This window comes from Perna viridis, chromosome 2 (genome assembly GCF_037379345.1).
Source record: "Perna viridis isolate PV_CMFRI_1.1 ecotype Kerala chromosome 2, ASM3737934v1, whole genome shotgun sequence".
Classification (NCBI taxonomy): Eukaryota; Metazoa; Mollusca; class Bivalvia; order Mytilida; family Mytilidae; genus Perna; species Perna viridis.
In genome coordinates, this window is record NC_142446.1 from 3,499,938 (window position 1) to 3,523,129 (window position 23,192).

Genomic DNA, 23,192 nt, shown 5'->3' on the forward strand with positions numbered 1-23,192 from the left:
AGGATAAAAAGTCACAGTGGAAATTGAGGACAAAAAGTCACAAATCATAAAATGTTAATAATTTTTAAGGCAAATATGAAATGGAAATTTTTTTTTTATTTTTGGGGGGATTAATTTTTAGTTTTGTATTTTTTTTTCAATTATGGTAAAATAATAAGAGTTTTGCTAAAGTTTACAGGCAAATATTTAATTTATATGAAAAAGGTATTAAGATTGTTTTGAAGTATTATTTTTTTCTTTTTTGTTGGATATACATTTGTACAAGTGAAATTTCCAGTAGTTTTTTTTTATGACCAATGAATGTGCTACAAAATCTGTATGACTTGATAGGAGGTGCATAGTGAAAGCTGTGAGTTTTGTTTCACCAATCAATGTGTGATTTTAAAGATGTATGGCTTCCAAGGAAATGCATGAACATCTGGACAGACCTGCATGTACTAATTAAAACAACAATCTAATTGCTAAATAAACAATTTGGGGGTGATAGTTAGTAATTAGTTTTTACAACATTTAAGGGCTTCTCTAGAAAGGAAAACAATACAGAGGAGACAGCTAACTTTCATTTTTTCCAAAAATATATCTCTGTCCATGGTAGGGCTTTTATGAGTAAATGTCTGGCTTTTTGCAAAATTGGCATAAAAAGGACAAGATTTGTTGCCTCATCATTCAGTTCCAAATGGAGATCCTAACTTTTTATTTATTGACTTTCTGTGCTTATATTGTTGTTTGTTTATTGTTTTGTATAAAATGTCTATGGTGCTATATAAAGTATTGTGACTTTTTGTCCTACCGAAATTGTGACTTTTTGTCCTGTGACTTTCCGTCTGTTTACCAAAACAAATACCAACTTTGCTTAAGTGGTATGGCATCTTGGAAGTACTTGCAATACAATTTCAAAGAGATATCCCAGTATGACCTTAGTGGTATAGAATATTGTGGAACAAAGTCATAGACATCAATATGCTTTTGTTGCAGTTATATACATGTACATTTCAGGGTTCTCCATGAGCTGTTTTAGAATGGTGTGCCGCCATGGTTGAAAAAACGGTGCCATGGTTAAATTATCATCTGCCATGAGTAACTTTTACCATTATCGATCTACAATTATATCATGCAATGCCAGAGAAACCCATCAATTACTGACTCAAATTATATAAACCAATTAATCATGGCAAATTTACCACTGGAGCCAATCTGAAGATAATTATGACATTGTCGGTAAGATTCTTAATAAGTTACCCTACAAATTAATCTGAGGGGAAGTGTCAATCAGATGAAAATATTTATAGTGAGCAAATCAAAAATGACTATGGTCAAAGGTAACTTCAGCCTAATGCACATGGCTATTTTTAAATACAAAAATGAATGAAGGTTGACTATTAAAGCACTTTTAACATAAAAAAACTGATTTACTTAATCAAAACATCTCAAATACCCAAACCAATGTTTATACAATCTGTTACTTGTACTTGCTAAAACACTTTGAATTGAAAATAAAATAGCTCTTTTGTTTACACTGCCATACTTCTCTTCCTCCAATGTCAGGAGAACACATTTTTTGGTGGGAAAATAAGTCAGGAAAAAGAAAGTAAAATTCTCCAAGTTTAAATATGAAGCAACTAGCAGGATGAAGAAGAATGGACTGTTCAATTTATATGTATATGCTTTGATCCATATCAATTTAATGACTGAAGATGGGGTTTCTGTCATGAATTAACCAGCCCTCATGTCATCTTCTTCGATTCATGCACAAGCATTTTTTTGCACTTACATGTATATGCTGGTTTCATTATAATGACCGGAATATACTTATGAAATAAATATCATACATGGCGAACCCTGCATTTGTAGTCAAATTTATGAAATGCTTGTTTTGGCCCTTTTATACTCCAAAACGGTTAATACCATAACCCCTTAAATCAATACCAACATTCCTTTGTGGTTTGGAACCTTAAAGGCTTAATGTAAAATTTTATACACATAAAAAATGTAGATCAACCACCTTAAATTCAAGTTGAATGATTTCCATGGTGAAACAGAAATCAAAACTGACAATTGCAACAGCCCCATTATGAGCATCATTTTTTGAGGTCCATAAAGAGATCCATTCATATCTAATCAAGTTCTTGTTTAGACATCATGAAGATGTTTGCTTCTTGCCCCTCATTCTTAAACTAAACAAAACATATAACCCAAGGCTTCCTTTGGTGATATGGCACAAAATGGAACAATTTGAAAGAGATCCTTTAACTTATAGTTTACTTTCTGTCTGGAGACTCACTCCTACATGGATCAAGTTTTAATCCCCCAAAAATCAATCAGAGCCTCACCTTTGTGATGTAAAATATGAGAGACATCTATATGCTTTTAAAGGAGTTATATATTTGAATTCTTAAAAAGGCTTGTTTTTGCCCCTAATTCGAAAACAGCTGACTTATCAAAAAAAACAAAAAAAAATACTGACATGTCGGACATTCTGTTCATGGAAATTGTCTGACCAAAAAATAATCTAGACGAATTCCACCTATAATTTTTACAAAGAAAAGCTCCTATTTTTATTTTTTGCCTGTTTTCACTTGTTTTGTTACAATGAGACTTTGTGCTACTTGTTTATTGTATAATTGGTGCTACTGGTCTTTTGTATAGTTGGTGATTCCTATCTACTGTCAGGGGCAGATCCAGGGTGTCAGATTGGGGGGCACAATTTCGCAAAGCGGAGCGAGGCGAAACATTTTTTGAGGCTAAATTTTTGAAATATTCTTCTAGAGTGGGTGCAATGTGAATATCTTTTGTGGTAAAATTAGTGAGAAATTAAAGTTTCAACCTAAAACCACCTAAATCTACCCATGCTTATATTAGGGGGCTGCACACCGGTAACATCCCTGCCTAAATCTACCCTTGACTGAATAATTGGTGCTACTTGTCTACTGTTTAATTGGTGCCACTTGTCTATTGTATAATGGGCGCTACTTGTCTACTGTATAATTGGTGCCACATGTCTACTGTATAATTGGTGCTACTTGTCCATTGTATAATTGGTGCCACATGTCTACTGTATAATTGGTGCTACTTGTCTATTGTGTAACTGGTGCCACTTGTCTATTGTACAATTGGTGCTACTTGTCCATTGTACAATTGGTGCCACTTGTCCATTGTATAATTGGTGCTACCTGTCTACTGTATAATTGGTGCTACTATTATGCTTGAGTAGTGCCTTTATTTTGCTGCAAGCTTATTTACTGTATAATTGGTTCCACTTGTCTACTGTATAATTGGTGCTACTATTATGCTTGTGTAGTGCCTTTATTTTGCTGCAAGCTTATTTACTGTATATTTGGTGCCACTTGTCTACTGTATAATTGGTGCTACTTGTCTACTGTGTAACTGGTGCCACTTGTCTATTGTACAATTGGTGCCACTTGTCCATTGTATAATTGGTGCCACTTGTCTACTGTATAATTGGTGCTACTTGTCTACTGTGTAACTGGTGCCACTTGTCTATTGTACAATTGGTGCCACTTGTCCATTGTATAATTGGTGCTACTCGTCTACTATATAATTGGTGTTACTATTATGCTTGTGTAGTGCCTTTATTTTGCTGCAAGCTTACATACTGTATGTGTTTGTATATAATCCTGTATATGTCTGTATCTTGTTGTAGTCAGTTGTAAGAGTTCATTTTGCTTTGTTGTTATATGTTGTAACTTTGAAATTGTTGACAGCAAAATAAAAAAAACCTGCTCTGACCACTAATTTTATCACCTGAAACTGATTGGAGTTGAGTTATATTTGGGACAAACAACACAGTTAACAACTGGCACTCCTCTAGAACTATAAAGACTACCAGAAATTAGACTAAACATTTTGATTATGCATGTTATGTGACACAATACATTTGTATGTTAAGGCATTGTTGCTAGTATTAGGATGATAAAAAAATCAAAATATCAAATTCAAGAACCTAACCCTCCACAGACAAAATATAGCTTGGATTGTATTATTGAAGCACAGCTTTTTTAGATAGGAAAGGCATTGTTTATCTTCTTGAAATACACAATCAGTTGTGTCTAAAATCTTTGGTGTGAATTTGTTTATGACGATAAGTACATAAAATATTCCTGCCTTCCATATACACATGTAGAACCAGAGACATATAATACACAGAGATAAGAAACTTGTTAATTAGCCAGTTTATCACTACATGTATTATCATGGGGTGAAAAACAGGATTCCCTGACCTTTCCACTTATTTATTAAACTAAAATTTTCCCCTTTTGATGAAATGATCTGAAATACATGTAAATTGTAGCAGATGCCCTCCGTAAAATCGTAATTGCCCTCATATCACCCAACATGTGCCTTACACATGTGCCGTAATTGTCCCCTTCGACACAACAAGATAATCAAATTATCGATCAAGTAGGTAATTAAAGGCTGTAAATATGTCCAGGGCTTCCGTTGACCAGTGGATACTAATTAAATGTCATAAGGTGTGTAAACAGTCCTGCCAAGAATTAATGTGATATATTAATTGAAAAATAAACAAATCTTTGCTGTCACTATGTGACATCTTCCTGAAGCTTCACCAACTTCGACTCATTCTTCATCGATCTAGTCTACTAATAACATCAAAAATGCCTAAGTGTGAAAGACTTATGAAAGACATGAAAAACGCTGTTTCTGCTGATTCTAAACAGAGAAAACTTGGTTTCTTCACAGTGTCTTCTCCTATTCCGTAAGTAATCACACAAATTAATTATATCATTAATCTTATAAATCAATAATTGACGGAACCAAACAGTTATTAATTTATTCAAGATCAATAAGTTGATAATTTTGATTTTTCTCCTTTATAAACCAGACGGGTTATAATTATTTTTAAATTACATATATAATAATTATATTCTTAAAACAATTTTACCTGGATACTTTTCAAGTGCGCTGTTTCATGTACGATAAATACAGTAACTCAGCGTCTCAATATATGAATTTTCCAACATTGTTAAAGATGAATTCTAAGACAATGAGTACAAAATGAACTGAATATCAATTAAAATAACTGATAAATTTGATCATATTGGCATTTATTTTAGTACATTTCATTGTTTTCGTAATTCTAAATGACAGTTTGTCATACTTATTTTTTTTCTTCAAAATACATCCTGTAAATTTTAGAGATAGACCATATCCGCATGGTATTCTGTAACCATTTTTTTCCATGTTTAAAGAAAAATCAAAATTGAAGCTTTTGTCTTCAATGATTTTATGTACATTTATATAAGTGGCGATGTAGCTGACATATGTAATTATTCTAATTGCTTTAAACAGTGACATTCTAGACAATATATTATTTAAAAATTATATTTTAAACTTTATTTTGAATTTTAATCGTAAAAAAATATTACATCAGTCTCTGGATTTGTTTTATCTCGTAGGTCAGGAGACGAGACATCCAGAGATTCTATTATTGACGAAGATTCGACCCCAACCAACTCTCCCGTTGTCCACTCATCAACATACACAACCTCAGTATCCACTCCATGTAAATTTAACAGTGGCCACAAGGAGGGATGGTCAGATTTCCATGGGCTTGTCCAGTTACCCTGTATAAGGGGGGCCACAAGGAGGGATGGTCAGATTTCCATGGGCTTGTCCCCTGTATAAAGATGTACCAGTTGTTGCTGTTAGATGTACACTTTGTAAAAAACACAACACAAAAAGTTTGAATGGAAGTAATACATGGAATGACCAGCCATGTACAACTGTCCGTCTAGATATTTTACATCATCAAGAGAAGTCGACCCAATATCAAACCGCCTTACGCTTAGAAGTTGTACAAGATGAAAGAGACGCAGCTATGGACCAATATTAATCGCAGGTATTCACAGCTATCAAGGGAGCCTTCAAATTATTTCACTTCCTGACAAAGCGTAACATTCCATATACTACAAACTTTGCACCTCTTCTTGGTATCTGCATAGAACTTGAAGCAACTGATCTTAAATACTTGCAAAAAGGCGGTAACGCATCATACACAAGTATACGCACAGTTGAAGAGTTCCTAGAATGCTTGTCAGAGACAGTAGAGGAAGACACAGTCGCTAAGTTTAGAAACACAATAGCCATCGGTCTAATGATAGACGGAGGCAACGATATTGCAGTTAGGAAAGAACTTGTCCATTGTGCTAAAGTAATCAGCAATGGTGTTCCTGAGACATTGTATATAACAACCACACAAGTTCCAGATGGTACTAGCGAATCCATCGTTAGTGCAACGATGGACTACTTGGAAGAATAAAATATTCGAATTACACAGGTTACTTCACTGACTACAGATGGAGCTGCAATGATGACAGGAAAAAAGATCAGTGTGGCAAACAAATTGAAAGCAAGAAATCCAGCTATCATTGATATTCACTGCATGAATCACCAGCTGGCTTTAGCTGCTAAGGGCAGTTTTGAGTCGATCTCAGAATTCTGTGCCAAGGGACAAGACTCTTACAGCGGTGTTTAAGTATTATCACAACAGCGCTGTTCGGACTAACTCCCTTCAAGAGATACAAAAAATGACCATCAACGAAACTTTGACAATGAAACATGCAGCACACATTCGTTTGTTAACCACGAAGCATCAAAGGAAATCTAAAGAAGTTTTACAGTTTCATCAAAAGCAAAAAATGTGACATAGGAGTATCAACACTGAGAAACAAAGATGGCCTAACTTACTCTGACAACAGTACCAAGGCAAATATACTCAATAATCAATTTTCTTCCGTTTTCAACTCCAATGAAGATAAATCCACCATTAAGACAATGAAAAGTGATCCATATCCATCAATGACCAACATTACAGTCACAGAAAAAGGAGTACTTAAACTACTATCAGACCTCAATATTTACAAAGCAACTGGACCATACAATATCTCAACCCGATTATTAAAGACACTAGCACCAGAGCTGACACCACTATTCACCATCTTCTTCCAAGCCTCACTAGACCAGGGCAAGATACCAACTGACTGGAAGAATGCCAATGTAGTTCCAATATTCAAGAAGGGGGACCGTAGCCAAGCATCCAACTACAGGCCGGTTTCACTAACAGCAATACTCTGTAAAATGCTAGAACACATCATCTGCAGTAACATCCATAAACACCTGGAGCAACACACCATCTTGACAGACGCACAACACGGATTTAGAAAGGAAAGATCATGTGAATCCCAACTGATACTAACAGTCAATGACCTGGCCAAGAACATAGATGACAAGGGACAAATAGATCTAATCCTACTAGACTTTTCTAAAGCCTTCGATAAAGTACCACACGAGAGGCTATTATACAAGATTGACCACTATGGCATCAGAGGTTCAACCCTAACCTGGCTCAGAGACTTCCTAAGTAATCGGCAACAAAAAGTTCTTCTGGAAGGTGAATGCTCAGCAACAGCTCCAGTCCAATCAGGAGTTCCGCAGGGGAGTGTACTTGGACCACTAATGTTCCTCATCTTCATAAATGACTTACCAGAATATGTATCATCTGCCAACGTAAGATTATTTGCTGATGACTGTGTCCTTTACCACCAGATCAAGAATACAGCAGACACAGAAACCTTACAAAATGACTTGGTTTACAACAATGGGAGTCTGACTGGCAAATGGAATTCCATCCCCAAAAATGCCAATTATTGAGAATTACCACCAAAAAGACACCAGTCAATGGCCAATACAACATCCATGGTCACACTTGAAGAGGTAGACTCTGCAAAATATCTAGGAGTGACAATACACAAAACACTGAGCTGGAACCATCACATCAGCAACATAACAAAAAGAGCCAATTCCACCAGAGCCTTTCTCCAGAGGAACTTGCGTAGCTGCCCTAGTAACACCAAGGCACTCTGCTACCAGACACTAGCCAGACCATTGATTGAGTACTCCTGTACCATCTGGGATCCTCACACGCAGGAAAACATCAGCAAACTAGAAGCAGTACAGCGAAGAACAGCACGTTTTGTTATGAATGACTACAACAGGAAAAGCAGTGTAACATCAATGCTGCAGAATCTTAAATGGGAGCCCCTACAACAACGGAGAGCGAGATGTAAAGCCATCATGATATACCGTATAATACATGGTCTGGTTGCCATACCACCAGGTGCATATCTAACATCACACACAACCAACACCAGACGGAACCACCAGTTCAGCTATCTCGTCCCATTCGCAAGGACAGAAGTATTTAGATACTCATTCTTTCCGGACACTATAAGATTGTGGAACAGGCTACCAGACACATTGATATCCAGCAGCTCTCTTGATACTTTCAAGTCAGGAGTGCAGTCCGTCCAAGTCAGATAAACAGCTATCGTCATTTTTAACCGCACTATATATATATATGGATCACTCACAGCACTGTACAAATTTGCACACAGATGTTTTTCTCGCATCGACCACTGTATATAATAGTACGACGATACTCCAGTGGAGGACTGTACTTATATGGAAAAGAAAAGAAAAGAAGCAGCTGTTAAAGCTGTTACAAAGTCATACACGCCGATAACCAGATTAGAGACCCTTAGTACATATATCTTTGTCATGTCTTTGTACTTGGATTTCAAGGAAAACTACTTTTTTTTCTGCTAAAAAGGTTGTCTTGCCAATTCTCCCTCTTTAAGCATTCAAATACAATGTACACTGTATGTAGAAAATGCCTACTCCATATTATAATTTATTTAAATGTAAAAGTATGTATAAAGACTCCAAGGGTGAACAGCCCCAGTACACAGACACAGGGTAAACAGACCGATTCCTACATGTACACTCGGCATTTACATGTATAAAGGTACACAGAGTCTGTATTGGTCAGAGAGTAGATCTCACCATTTTCAAGACTATGCAATTCTTGCCAATCAGCTCATTTACTTAAATAAAGTTTTATTTCTCATTGAAAATCGTTGTATGATAGCTCATTTCTGAGTGCAAAATAACTGCAATCTGTGGGACATTTGTCATGAAATATGGTCACGATCTTGTTTTACAGGAGAGGACGAAAAAAATCAGTTGGCAATAGTTACATATACCTGCTTCAGTGCTTGGAAAGAACTACTCCTTGACCAGTAGGCCATTATTTCTCTACACACAAAGCAAGAAGAGCCAAGAATACCTATTGCTTATAATTTCACACATACCAACGGTTTTTCCTAGTGTTAAATACAGAATATTCAGCAAAATTTACCATTTGTTTCCTCTGTGCCTTCTGTCAAAATATCTTTAGTAAGATTAGAAATCTGTCCTGTAAGTGACGACAAACTTCCTCCAAGCCATGACATTTTAAATGTCCTACATCATCAGCATTGTTTTTCAGATAATTGTCTTAAAGTGTATGTTAAGGCATAGTTACTAGTTAGTATGATCAAAATCAAAATACGGAATTGTGTTGTGGATTTGCCAACTCGGCGACTGCCATATTTTTCCGGAAACAATCAGCATTGTGGGAAAAAAATTACAGAATTCCTTTTCTCATAATGATGGAACGAACATGAGCAATCAAGGAAACCAAGATTCTAGTGGAAAACCAGGGACAAAGACCAGACATGGAAAACAGATTCACACACCAAAGAACATAAAATAACCAAAATAATACATACATAGTAACAAAAGTAAATTAGCAACTCGGACACCACTAAAAACTGGGAGCAAGGACCGTGGCTGGTGCACCGTTTTGGGTAAGCCTCCTTTGCTTTCTAGAAACACTCGACGAGCTGCGCATAACAAGTCAAGTCCAGGGTAGATGAAAGAGGAAAGGAAATTCATTACACGTTGAACAAATCGATTGTCATGGTGCATATGAGTACACCGTAACGATCCACGAGTTCATGATGACGACCATAAAACTCCTGTGGTTTATAAATCTTGTAGCTACATAACTCTGTTCCAGAAACCTAATTGTAAGAAGTCTAACGTGGTACAAAAGGTCTTCATAGTTACGGAAAGCTCTGGCATAACGTATGCAGTTCCATACATATATCCGCAGGTGCTGAAGGGATGTTGCCATAGATGAAAGGAAAGTTGACAATACGGAATGAAAAGTCATCGTGTATTTGGTATAGTTTGGTCAATAGTTTTCCTTTACCATCAATCTCTAAGTGTAGTTCAAGATATGGGACTGACTTCACAGTGTCTGTAGTATCCTTTTTCTCAAGTTCTTTGGGGTAGATGCGATGTATAAAATCTCTGAAACTAGGATTCTTAAACGATAATACGCCATCTATGTAGCGGAAACTGATATCAAATGATCTGGCTAAACGATGTTCCTTCCTTTAGATAAGATCAACTATAAAGTAAATCTCATAGGAGTGAAAAGGGGGGGGGTCAGCGAGTAGAGGAGCACATGTGCGGCATATATGGAAGATAATTTGGAATCGTATTTTACAAAGTATGAAGAATCTATACCAAGTACTACATATCTGTATCTAGGTGTACCGTCTTTTTTTTTTGGCATAACAACGATGTATAATGTTTTCAGTCGTGATTTTAACTAAGTATGGGAAATAGAAGTATACATAGTTGAAAAATCATAGGTATTAATGCTATTAATTTTACCCCATAAAGTTCAAATGCAGATAGTTAGTCCACGTTGTATGCATTTCTAATACATCAAACTTAATTCTATGTTATTTACGCCAATAAACAAATCCAATAAACAACTTTTACTGCGAACTTAATATGCTGATTAATTTTGTTCGTATTAAAACGATCCAATTAAAAATAGTTGAGACCTCTAACCTCTTATCAGTATCCGTTTATTTCTATGTATTTACCCGAATAAACCAGTCGTTCAGTGTCGATATATTCAAGTTATCTACTAATGCTTTATTCTTAGACACATAATAAACCATTTGATGGTAAGCTAGAAATGAATATCCTGCGAAAGTAAAAATAGTCATCGAAATCCTTACAATGAAATATAAAGGGGAATGTTGAGTATCAATGGGAAGACTTCATGCAGGCCCATTTACAAAAAGGGATAGTGGTTCCGATCAAGAAATTTGTATAAAGAAAGGGGTTCCAGACAATTAATTGCCGCTCGTGTTTTTTGTCAATTTTTTAAGAAAGGGTAGCATAACCCCCGAAACCATCCTGATGTATCACCTAATCCCTTGTTAATCTGTTCCTTTTGAAATTTTGTTTTTACAATTTTTTACAGGGTAGGCTTATCTTTAAAAAAAACTTTTTTAATTCTAGTCCGAATTTCTAGTTCAAAATTTTGAATTTTTTTTATTCGTTTCTTTTTGAATTTTTCAATCAGGTTTCAGATATATCTTACCGTGTTGATGTTATCAGTGGTCTAAGGGTCACGCGCCCAAAAAATCGACTATTTTATTTTTTGTCCGTATTTTATTCTGCCTGCGTTTTTCAGTCAGATTTCAGATATTTCTTACCGTTTTCGAGTTAAAAGGGTCTAAGGTGCCACACCCACAAAAATCAATTAATTTTTAAATTTTGTGCTAATAATATTGTGCCCAAACCAGTTGTTGAATCCATAATGAGATATGAGTCAATATGCTTAAGTGTGTCAAAGAATAATATTGTGTCAACACTTGCCTCAATTGTTTAGGGTTCGATCAACGCGGTCATATCATGCTCTGCGAAGCTCTTTATTATTACGGTTTTCGCCTCAAGACATCTAAAGCCCAGAGATGACAAGTGAAACAAAATGCTGAGAAGATGGCATAGAAATTTCGATAATGCATATCTCAGGAATGATGCCAGTCTGTTGTCTGGTGATATTGCTTTTTTAATAACCATTGGGCTTTTTGTCCAATGTGTTATGATAATAGAACAGTAGGTGTTACAGGACCTTAGAAGTACATGGCTAATGTTTCCTGTACCAGACATTATTGTTGAAATTATATTCTGTTAATGTACGTGTACGTGTCTCTGGGACTATGTGCCCGGAAACTAAGCGCTTTCACATGATAAATGTGTCTATGCATGTAACTTACAGCACTTTTGCTATATAGCTTATCAACCTAGAAATGTATTTTGTTGAGAGGGACATACAGGTATCTGAAGACAGCATTTTTGTCATTCAGTGATTGTGGTTTAAGTTTGAATGATTTGACAGACATTTTCGACATTTCTATATATAAATTGAGTTTCGACTTGAAAATTTAGAAACTGGGAAAGGCCAAATAGTAGTTTGTAGCTCAATTATGCAATATATCGGAGAGTTTTGTGTTAAATATCTGGGTGTTTCATGTAAACCGACATCGAACCTGGGTAAAACGCAAATTGGTGCACTGCTATTATGCATCATGAATTTTGGTGTTTTTTCTTTAAGGTCCTTCGTGGTCAAAATGATGAATTACAAGTAGTATAGATGCACGTTTGGGTTATTATTTTTCAAGTGGAGCCAGGTTGAGCACCCCAATGCGCATGACGTCACATCCTGTGACCGTGGACCGGAAAGGGACCTTGGGTATGTGGTAAGTGGACTTAGATGGGGACCGATAAGGGGAACAAGGGGACCTTTTGCTGTAGGAAGGGGGGTCTTAAAGGTTGGGAGGGGGAAACGACTTTCATAGGTATTCTCACTAAGTGTCCTAAATAGAATCATTATATAGTATACTATAAACAGGTAAGTATAAAAAGGGGGTGTATTATGACAAGAGTTATCTTTCTTTGTTTATATATTTTTTTATTTCTACATTTTCATTAACGTTAATTGTTTTTTTTTTATTATTATTTTTGTAATTTTTTTTTGTAATTTCATTGTCTTTATGTAATAATGTCAAATTAAATGGGCACTGTGAATAGATTTTAAATTTTGATTTGAATTTCTTTGTGTTCAATGGATTGTGTAATTTGAATAGATGTCTCACGGATTAGACAGGTGTTTGAAACTTCCCATTTTACTGGTGATTTCAATAGCCCATGTATTGATTTTTAACTATTTTTATTGTGCTTTATGAATACATTACAGGTGTAAGGACGTGTTGTGCAATGTTTACCCCTCGGACATTAATTTTCATCGTTGTTTTAATAATTTTTGTTTAATTATGTTTAATATTTTTTTTGTATTCAGTTTGAAATTTTGACTAACCACTAATGATTATCCTAAGGTTTACAATTGATATTTCAGTCGGAACGTTAAGAGCTTTTGAGTGTTGTAGGTTACAGACCACCAATTCAACCAATGAGCATTCGGAACGTATGCAAAAATAGTCCTACACAAAAATTACCCCTGTTCCTCATAGTGCTGTGAAAAAGTTCTCATCTTATTTAAAACATTTAAACAGTTTCTGAAAGGAAAAACATTTCTGTACATTTTATAGGTGCATTTTGCTTCTTGTGATGTGAAGCCTAATCTCCATAATGATTTTTAAATATACCCCTATCTTGTGAAAACACTGGGATTTCCCATGCTATTTATAGACCCTTCACTTCCGGTGACCAGTACTGCACTGCAAGTCTGCTAACCCCACATGCCATTCTGAGGATTGTGAGCTGACATATGTAGAATCATGCTGATATATAGTCCTCTGCAGGTTAAAGTTAAGGTAAAGTCCAGAGAACCCATTGAATATTGTGAAATTAGCATAGAAGCCTATGGAAAGTGGAATTAGTGGTTTTTAGCCTTAAAATGAAGCCATGGCAAAATGAAAAGTTTCTTGAAATAGCTTTAAACCACTTGAAGATCTTGTTAACTTTGCCATGAGAGGAATACACTACAAAATTCCTTCAAAATATGCATTTTTTTAAGTTATAGGTCCAAATTATGGAAAATTGGTCTTTTTGGCTGATTTTTATGTCCTATCTTGGAAAAAGTGTAGAAAATTTAGTAAAAATATCAAATATTAAACTTTGAGGGCTATATTTACCTAAATATGGTGGTAATAAGCACTTGAAATCAAGTTTTGTGTAGATTTGAGCAAAAATTAGGTTAGAAATGAGGAAAAACTCACTTTCATTACTGCGGTTAAGGCCATATCAGCATTCCCCTATGGCAACATGGAAAATCCATTATTGAGTACTTTTTTTGCTTTAGGTGCCCTTTACTGGTCATGTTTTAATGTGAAAACACTGTATTTACAAATTTAAAGCCAAATATATCACCTTTTGTGAAAATTTAAAGATTTAGGATTTTTGACATGTGATCAAGAAAAAGGGGGAGGCATGTCAGAAATAAATTTTTAAAAATAGACCAATTTCTCAGAAAATGATTACTTTTAAAACTATTTCTTCATTAATATTGTTAAAACACAAGTTGTGATTGATATTTTTTATTTGAAAAGTCAGAAAAAGTTCTTTGCAAATATTTAATGCATTTAAGTATGGTAGAATATTGTCACTTTTTTGCTCGCACAACTTGGTTACACTATATTTAAAAATCAAATATTTAAAAAAGTGCTTGTCACATTTCACTGAAACTTTGCAAATGCATTCAGTATGTGTGTAGGAAGATACCTGTATAGTTCTTTATTTTTTCTAAGACAAAAAGTGACCCTTTAGGTTACAGACCACCAATTCAACCAATGAGCATTCGGAACGTATGCAAAAATAGTCCTACACAAAAATTACCCCTGTTCCTCATAGTGCTGTGAAAAAGTTCTCATCTTATTTAAAACATTTAAACAGTTTCTGAAAGGAAAAACATTTCTGTACATTTTATAGGTGCATTTTGCTTCTTGTGATGTGAAGCCTAATCTCCATAATGATTTTTAAATATACCCCTATCTTGTGAAAACACTGGGATTTCCCATGCTATTTATAGACCCTTCACTTCCGGTGACCAGTACTGCACTGCAAGTCTGCTAACCCCACATGCCATTCTGAGGATTGTGAGCTGACATATGTAGAATCATGCTGATATATAGTCCTCTGCAGGTTAAAGTTAAGGTAAAGTCCAGAGAACCCATTGAATATTGTGAAATTAGCATAGAAGCCTATGGAAAGTGGAATTAGTGGTTTTTAGCCTGTATTACCTTTCATTTTTATTATAATTAGATTTTCTATAGTCGACCATTTCATCACCTATTACAGACCCACTCAACCTTTTCTTCGATTTTATCCGTCTTATGAAGCTCTAACGGGTAAACCGATTTATTTTTCATATTTTCGTGTGTACTTGATTTGACCCGTTATGGGGTTGTATTGGGTAAACCATTGATTTGTTGATTTTCCCCTCCTTATTTTCATTCGTAGTTTCTTTCCTACGCCCTTTTTTGTTTGAGATTTGTGTGCTCGTTTTATGTTTTTCTTGTGTTATTATAAGGAGATTGAACTTTTTACTGCTACAGCATTTTCGATATTTACATGTCGCGTTTACCCTAACTTCTTTGAACGCGTTATGAGGCTCTATCGGGTAAATCGATTTCTTTTTCATACTTTCAATGTTTACATGTCGCGTGTACTAGATTTGACCCGTTAGTGGGGTAAAACATTGAACTACGGAATTTTATTTTTGTCTCCATATTTTCATTCGTGGTTTGTTTCCTTCGCCCCCTATTTTGTTTAAGTATTGTATGATGGGTTTTTTATAAGGAACTTTTTTACTGCTATAGTATGTTTTCAAGTTACTTACAGTCAAACTTTGACCCGTGTTATGAGGCTCTGATAGTAAATATGTTTGTTATGCTGACGCTAACGGTTTTAATAGGTGTTATCGGTTTCGAGCTATCCTATTTTGTAAGGTCTTTCCCTAGTATAGTTTATTACATAACAATATTTTTTTTCTTTTATATTTTATTTACAATTCATATTCATTGTTCCATTCGTCGGGGTGTCGTCTGTATTTCATATCCGGGTCCTGCTCAATGGTCTGTTCCATCAAGTGTTATTCTTCCCCATTAAGTAATTTCACGATCCGAGGTCCTTATGATTCCGCGTTAATATGAGTATTCATGCCGTCCGAGTACCATGGGCGTCAAGGCTACTTTTTTCCACTTTATTTAACCGTCTCTTCCTTTCGTTCCTCGGTAACATGACTTCTGGTGATGTTCGTTGTATTTCCCATATAGCTCCTCCTTTTTGTTTTGATGAACTATCTTCTCAGGTTCTGGCATCGTAGATCAATATGATTCATCCAGTTGAACTTTCGTAACTTTCTTGATTTCTTAAGGGGCGTTGTTTCTTATACAAGGATGCACGATATTCTGCTCTGGTTTCCACTAGTATTTGATATTCTGACGTTGTTCGTTTTACATTCTTAATACAGGTACACGATCTTTGTTCCGAAATCATCTGTATACAGTTCCATTTATAAGTGTCACATCTGTTTTCTGGTCGACTTTTTCTTTCCTCCGGCTGGTCTACCACGAGGTCTTTTCTGGGGCCTCACTTTCTTTTGTCACTTAATTCTTTGGTTTGCATTGTGCCCTTCCTGTCGTCAACTGCACGTGTATGGCATCACGACTGGTGACCTCTTCTAAATGAATCCCTCGACAGGGAATTATCTTGTGAATCTTTATTGCTCCAGGTGGGTCCATCCAAAGTGTCAAGGTCGGGGAGTCCTTGTACAAGTCGACATCCTCCATGGTTCCATAAATGGTCTGGTTAACATCGTAGCACCGCGTTATTTGATCAGGTCTTGGCACCATCATGTGCTTCACGTTTTGTACGAATCCACGTACAAACATCGTATTTCCACTTCCGGTGGGTCATACTATGACGCTGGTAAAGGGATGGGCCCACGGCATGAAATGGTCGTCCAAGTAACCTTTGGGTACGTCGAAAGCAAGGGGATCTTCTTTCGGATGTATGAAAATTTTTCGTCAGCTGGGTACTTGGGCAAGCTTTCTTGAGTTTCATCCTGGATCGATTGGCGTAGTCCTTTAATCGAAGTATAAGGATCTTGGCGTAGTCCATTCATCAAAGTATCTTGGTTTTCTTTCCACAAAGCGTATTGGTGTAGTTCTGTCATCAAAATATCGTTGTCCAATAAACCAGTTTGCATTGATTCTGTCTGTCTAAGGTTGTCTTTTGCTGGACAGAATGCTTATGTGGACAGTAATGGTCTGTTTGCATGGTTCTCGTAGCGTGATAAACGCAGTTATCCTTGCAATGGTCTAGAATAAGGAAAACACATTGTTTCACTCCGATGGGGTAGATCAATTGAAGATTGGTATCCATTAGTTTTCCTAAAATGACGTTACATATTATACCTTCTTGTAAAGATTATCTTGCATTCTGGACATGTCGTGGACATCTTGTAAACGACGACCTTCTTCTTCGACAACTGAGAACAAAATGATAACAATTCTTTTTTGTCAATGAAGCCACGACAGTGGCTGATATTGACCTAGGCATCGCATGAAAATCTTGCTAAATATCATAATTTGCGGTAGCACTCACACATGCATCCTCGATCAATACCACCGTGAATGGAAAAGAGTGAAACGTGAAATGGAAAGGAGTAAAAATAACCATGAAATTGATAGTTAATCAACAGCATGCAAGAAAATTTTGCATCTTCCATTTTATTTAGAAATCCGTGTAATATTTACGCACTATTTAATGACTTGTTTCTTCGGACAGTTGATCACGTGGTGAAAATGTTTTACAGTCACCGGCCATCTCATGCGTATGAATATCTCACGTGACCTTAGAAGAAAAGTTTCTGAAGCCGAAGGGGGCGCCAAACGCGAAATAGTTTGATTAAATAGGGTGGGTTACTGCACGAAAGCGCTCCCTAATGTAGACACAATTCTTTCATTATTTACAGATACTATTTGGGAACAAGATTTAATTATCTTCAGGGAAAGAATGGATATTTTTTTCTGTATCTGTAGCCCCCTCTAGTACCCTCGCGTCATCCCGCCATCTTGGATTCCTTCAGTTGAGCATCATGACAAATCTAAATATATTCTTTAATTTGCCTGACAATTTTTAGATGTAGACTTGAAAAACTGAAAATAGTATTTGAGAGACAAAGTTTTATATATTTTAGTATTGAAGGGAAAATGAATCCGTTCTTTTTTCTGCCAGTCAACCCGTTAGTACAGTACTTTCGCGTCACCCGCATGCATTTCAACAGAGGAGCATCATGTCAAATCGTCTGTATTAATCCTGTTTAATTTTTTTTATATCATTGATGTATAATATTTCTAAAATGTTCTTTGTATTCCGTTAGTTTATGATAAATAAGTATGAATCTATCATGAGCTTATAGCCCTGATAATTTACCATTGTTTGCTGTGTAATGTATGATTATATTCATGTTACAAACTTAAGAAGGTTTGAACTTTTTGAATCCGTTTATAATTATGCAACAACAGCTAAAGTATAGGTATTGCATGCTATACATACATTGTATTTACATGTACGAACAAATACTTGTAACATTGTAGTCTTTTTCCGACGCAGTCATTTCCAGAATAAAATGTAGAAAATTATAAGTAAAAAGAACAAATTTTACTGCGTTGGCACCTTTTTTGGGAAAGATAAGACTTGTTTATAATTTGTTACTTGTAAACAGTACAAAAACCTAGTTTCAGTTGATGTATTCATATCAATGTTTGTAAACTTAATACATATACACATATTTACAATTAACAACACATGTTGAAAACTGTGCAACGTACTTGTCTTTGTCTAAGTTTAGAATAAATAGTAAAAATGTTATTTACCAAAAGTTTTCAGTTGTTTCTGTTTATTAAAAATATTTTGACAACACTGCATTTAATAGGGATGGGACTTGCTAGTGATCTGATTTAGCCATTAAACACATATATGGTATTTACATTAGTACTGAAAGACACAAGTTGTTTGAATGACATGAAAATACAGATTGTTTCTATCACAGTCTTGAAAACCCTTTTTGCGTCTCTCAGGACTGCTCCATTTTATGACTCTGTTAGTAACTCTCTTAAGTAGAGGTGAAAGAACCTTGGTTCTGGGTGAACTACTATGTTGATGCTTTGGTCTGATTGTATGGTCATAATTCATTTTGAAAGTAAGTAGACAGCAAAAATGGCAAATTTACATGCTTTGGCACAGGAACACAGGATTCAACAGTGGTTCAACTATAGAGTCTTTGACCATGTATGACTAAGGGAGAACTTGGAGCTGTATAGATATTTGCTTCAATTCTATGATGAGTAAAAGAAAAAGCCATGTAGTGAAGTGATATAAAAAAGCAAAACAAAAAACAAAAAACAAAAAAACATGGAAGAGTGAATGAACATGTATATTTTCAAATGTGTATCGTCAAATCTGTGTGTGTGCAAAAGTAAGATAAGGTTGTGAGTCATTTTCTCCCATTCATCTTGTCAACTCAAGAAGCCATGGCTGCTCAGCTAATAAACGGTCTTTGAAAAAAAGATTTCTTCTAAAAGAAAGAATGGTAAAAATATTACTTTTCCTAGTTTGAAATATTACAATCCTTTTTTTATGATTAGAAATGTGAGAGTGCAGTAAGAAACAGAGCAAACTACGAAGGCTTCATTGACTCAGTACTCTAGTACTTTGATTACTTGTAAGACTATTTTTGCAAGTCTTTTCGCTGATATTCCTTCCATACTCAAACCCCACCTTTAAAGGCTATGTTTGGATCATTATCCTCTCCGTTTCTTTCTTTTGACCGCTTAATATTGACTCTTGACTCTTACTCCCGACTCTTGACTCCGCCTTTTAACTCTAACGACTCTTGGCTCCGACTCATGACTCCTATCCCGACTCTAACGACTCTTGACTCCGACTCTTGACTCCTACCCCGACTCTAACGACTCTTTACTGTTACTCTTGACTCTAACGACTCTTTACTCCGGCTCTTGACTCCTACCCCGACTCTAACGACTCTTGACTTCGATTTGACTCCGAGTCTTGACTCTAACGACTCTTAAATCCGGCTGTTGATTCCTACCCCGACTCTAAGGACTCTTGACTCTAACTACTCTTTACTCAGGCTTTTGACTCGTACCCCCGACTCTAACGACCCTTGACTTTTAATCCCGACTCTAACAATTCTTGACATTTACCCCGACTTAACGACTCTTAGACTTTATGAAAGTCACACATAGAGTTTTTTATGGGGATTGGGGTCAGATCTCGATCGTTACTTGTTCGGGTTCGGGGTTATGACTTGGGTCAGTGTTAGATTTAGATAGTTCGCGTGCGGGTCTAAGAACTAGGGTTAGGGTTTCTGATAAGGTACAGTGTTAAGAGTTAAACGTTAGATCTAGGTTCGGATTAGGGGTATGGTTAAGTAAAGGATTAGGCTTAGGTTTATGTTTAGGGTTGGTCTCAAACCCTGGTATTTGTCTAGGGTTAGGTTTAGGGCTATGGTCGATGAATGTGAGAAATAGTTTATCGATTAGGTTACGGTTGGAGAAGGAAATACACTTGAGGTTGAATAAAATTAGTTGAAAGAAAATAGTTAGGATTGAATCTTCAGAATTGCGCAGGGTTACTTGCGTCTATCGCAGATTTTGTATTGGTTAAGGCTTGGTGTTAGACCTTTGTATTATGAATGTTATTGTTAAAGAAAGAACCTAAACCTCATGTCAGGTTAAAAATTTGGAGTTAAAGATAGAAATAGCTAAGGTTAGGAGGAGTGAAGGGAAAATTGTAGGTTATTAAATTCAGTAGAGTGGAGACAAGAGTCGTTAAGTCGGGATTAAGAGTCAAGAATCGTTAGAGTCGGGATTAAAAGGCAAGAGTCGTTAGAGTCGGAGTCAAGTCGGAGTCAGGAGCTGGATTAAAAAGTCGTTAGAATCAAGAGTCGGAGTCAAGAGTCGTTAGAGCCGGAGTAGGAGTCAAAAGTCGGAGCCAAGAGTCGTTAGAGTCGGAGTCAGAGTCAAGAGTCGGGAAGTAAGAGTCAAGAGTCGGGAAGTAAGAGTCAAGAGTCGGAAAGCAAGAGTCAAGAGTCAATATTAAAAGAAAGAAACGGGTGGGGGGGGTAAAGAACCAAACATAGCCTCAAAAGGTGGGGTTAGAGTATGGAAGAAAGTAAAAATTGTTATCATTTTGTTCTCAGTTGTCGAAGAAGGTCGTCGTTTACAAGATGTCCACGACCTGTCCAGAATGCAAGATGATCTTTACAAGAAGGTACAATATGAAACGTCATTTTAGGAAAACTAATGGATACCAATCTTCAATTGATCTACCCCATCGGAGCGAAACAAGGTGTTCTCCTTATTCTAGACCATCGCAAGGAACACTGCGTTTATCACGCTACGAGAACCATGCAAACAGACCAATACAGTTTACATAAGCAGCAAAAGACTACCTTAGAAAGACAGAATCAATGCAAAATGGTTTATCGGACTATAATACTTTGATGACAGAACTACACCAATACACTTTGAGGAAGGAAAACCAAGATACTTTGATGAATGGACTACGCCAAGATCATTATATTTCGATGAAAGAGCTATGCCAATCGATCCAGGATGAAACTCAAGAAAGCTTGCCCAAGTACCCAGCTGACGAAAAATTTTCATACATCCGATAGACGATCCCCTTGCTTTCGACGTACCCAAAGGATACTTGGACGACCATTTCATGCCGTGGGCTCATCCCTTTACCAGCGTCATAGCAGGACCCACCAGAAGTGGAAAAACGTTGTTTGTACGTGGATTCGTACAAAACATGAAGCACATGATGAGGCCAAGACCCGATCGAATAACGTGGTGCTACGATGTGTACCAGACCATTTATGGAATATTAAGGATGTCGACTTTGTACAAGGACTCCACGACCTTGACACCTTGGATCCCAGAGAGAGACACTTGTTTGTTCTAGACGATACGATGACTTCGGCCACTGAATCTATCTAGCATCTCTTCACGAAATATTCTCACCATAAAAATATAAGTGTCATGTTGCTGGTTCAGAATCTGTTCAACAAAAACAAGTATCGCAGAACCGTCAGTCTGAATGCTAAAGTTAAACTACTTTATGAAATCGTACGAGTATGCCACAGCAAACCCCATGGATATTTATTGATCGACAAGAAAGAGGGCACTCCCGACAACTTGAGATCGAGAAGCAACATTTTCCCATGGGAAATTCAGGATGTGTTCTTGGATGAGGAAAAGTATAAAGAGAGATGAAAAAGGATATGTTGTCACTTTTTGGCCGACTCGCAAAGGAGATGGACGCACCCGGAGCAATAAAGATTTACAAGATAATTCCCTGTCGAGGGATTCATGTAGAAGAGGTCACCAGTCGTGATGCCATGCACGTGCAGTTGACGACAGGAAGGGCACAATGCAAACCAAAGAATTAAGTGACAAAAGAAAGTGAGGCCCCAAAAAAAGACCTCGTGGTAGACCAGCCGGAGGAAAGAAAAAGTCGACCAGAAAACAGATGCGACACTTATAAATGGAACTGTATAGAGATGATTTCGGAACAAAGATCGTGTACCTGTATTAAGAATGAAAAACGAACAACGTCAGAATATCAGATACTAGTAGAAACCAGAGCAGAATATCGTGCATCCTTGTATAAGAAACAACGCCCCTTAAGAAATCAGGAAAGTTACGAAAGTTCAACTGGATGAATCATATTGATCTACGATGCCAAAACCTGAGAGGATAGTTCATCAAAACAAAAAGGAGGAGCTATATATATGGGAAATATAGCGAACACCACCAGAAGTCATGTCACCGAGGAACGAAAGGAAGAGACGGTTAAATAAAGTGGAAAAAACAACCTTGACGCCAATGATACTCGGACGGCATGAATATTCATATTAACGCGGAATCATAAGGACCTCGGATCGTGAAATTATTTAATGGGGAAGAATAACACTTGATGGAACAGACCATTGAGCAGGACCCGGATTTGAAATACAGACGACACCCCGACGAATGGAATAATGAATATGAATTGTAAATAATATATATATAAAAAAAAACTTGTTATGTAATAAACTATACTAAAGAAAGACCTTACAAAACAGGATAGCTCGAAACCGATAACACCTATTAAAACCGTTAGCGTCAACATAACAAACATATTTACTATCAGAGCCTCATAACACGGGTCAAAGTTTGATTGTAAGTAACTTGAAAACATACTATAGCAGTAGTTTCTTATGAAAAAAAAATCACACAATACTTAAACCAATAAACAGGGGGCTAAGGAAACAAACCACGAATGAAAATATGGAGAGAAAAATGTAATTCCGTAATTCAATGGTTTACTCCCATAACGGGTCAAATCTAGTACAAGTGACATGTAAACAT

The 23,192-nt window shown here is 36.3% G+C and overlaps 1 protein-coding gene across 3 annotated transcripts in view; it reads right to left on the reverse strand.

Annotated features, from left to right (window-relative positions):
• LOC148623323 (thyroid receptor-interacting protein 11-like) overlaps nucleotides 1-9,487 on the reverse strand; it is a 50,809-nt gene extending 41,322 nt beyond the window's left edge. For 2 of the 3 annotated variants that reach the window (XR_015919414.1, XM_088565080.1), the window contains exon 1: nucleotides 9,236-9,487. Coding sequence is in view for 2 of the 3 variants with exons in the window: in XM_088565080.1 (XP_088421206.1) it covers nucleotides 9,236-9,329 (94 nt within the window). In the remaining variant the exon portion in view is untranslated. The remainder of the gene's footprint in view (nucleotides 1-9,235) is intronic. The other variant, XM_088565081.1, reaches the window with a different exon arrangement.
• Nucleotides 9,488-23,192: the final 13,705 nt, after the last annotated feature.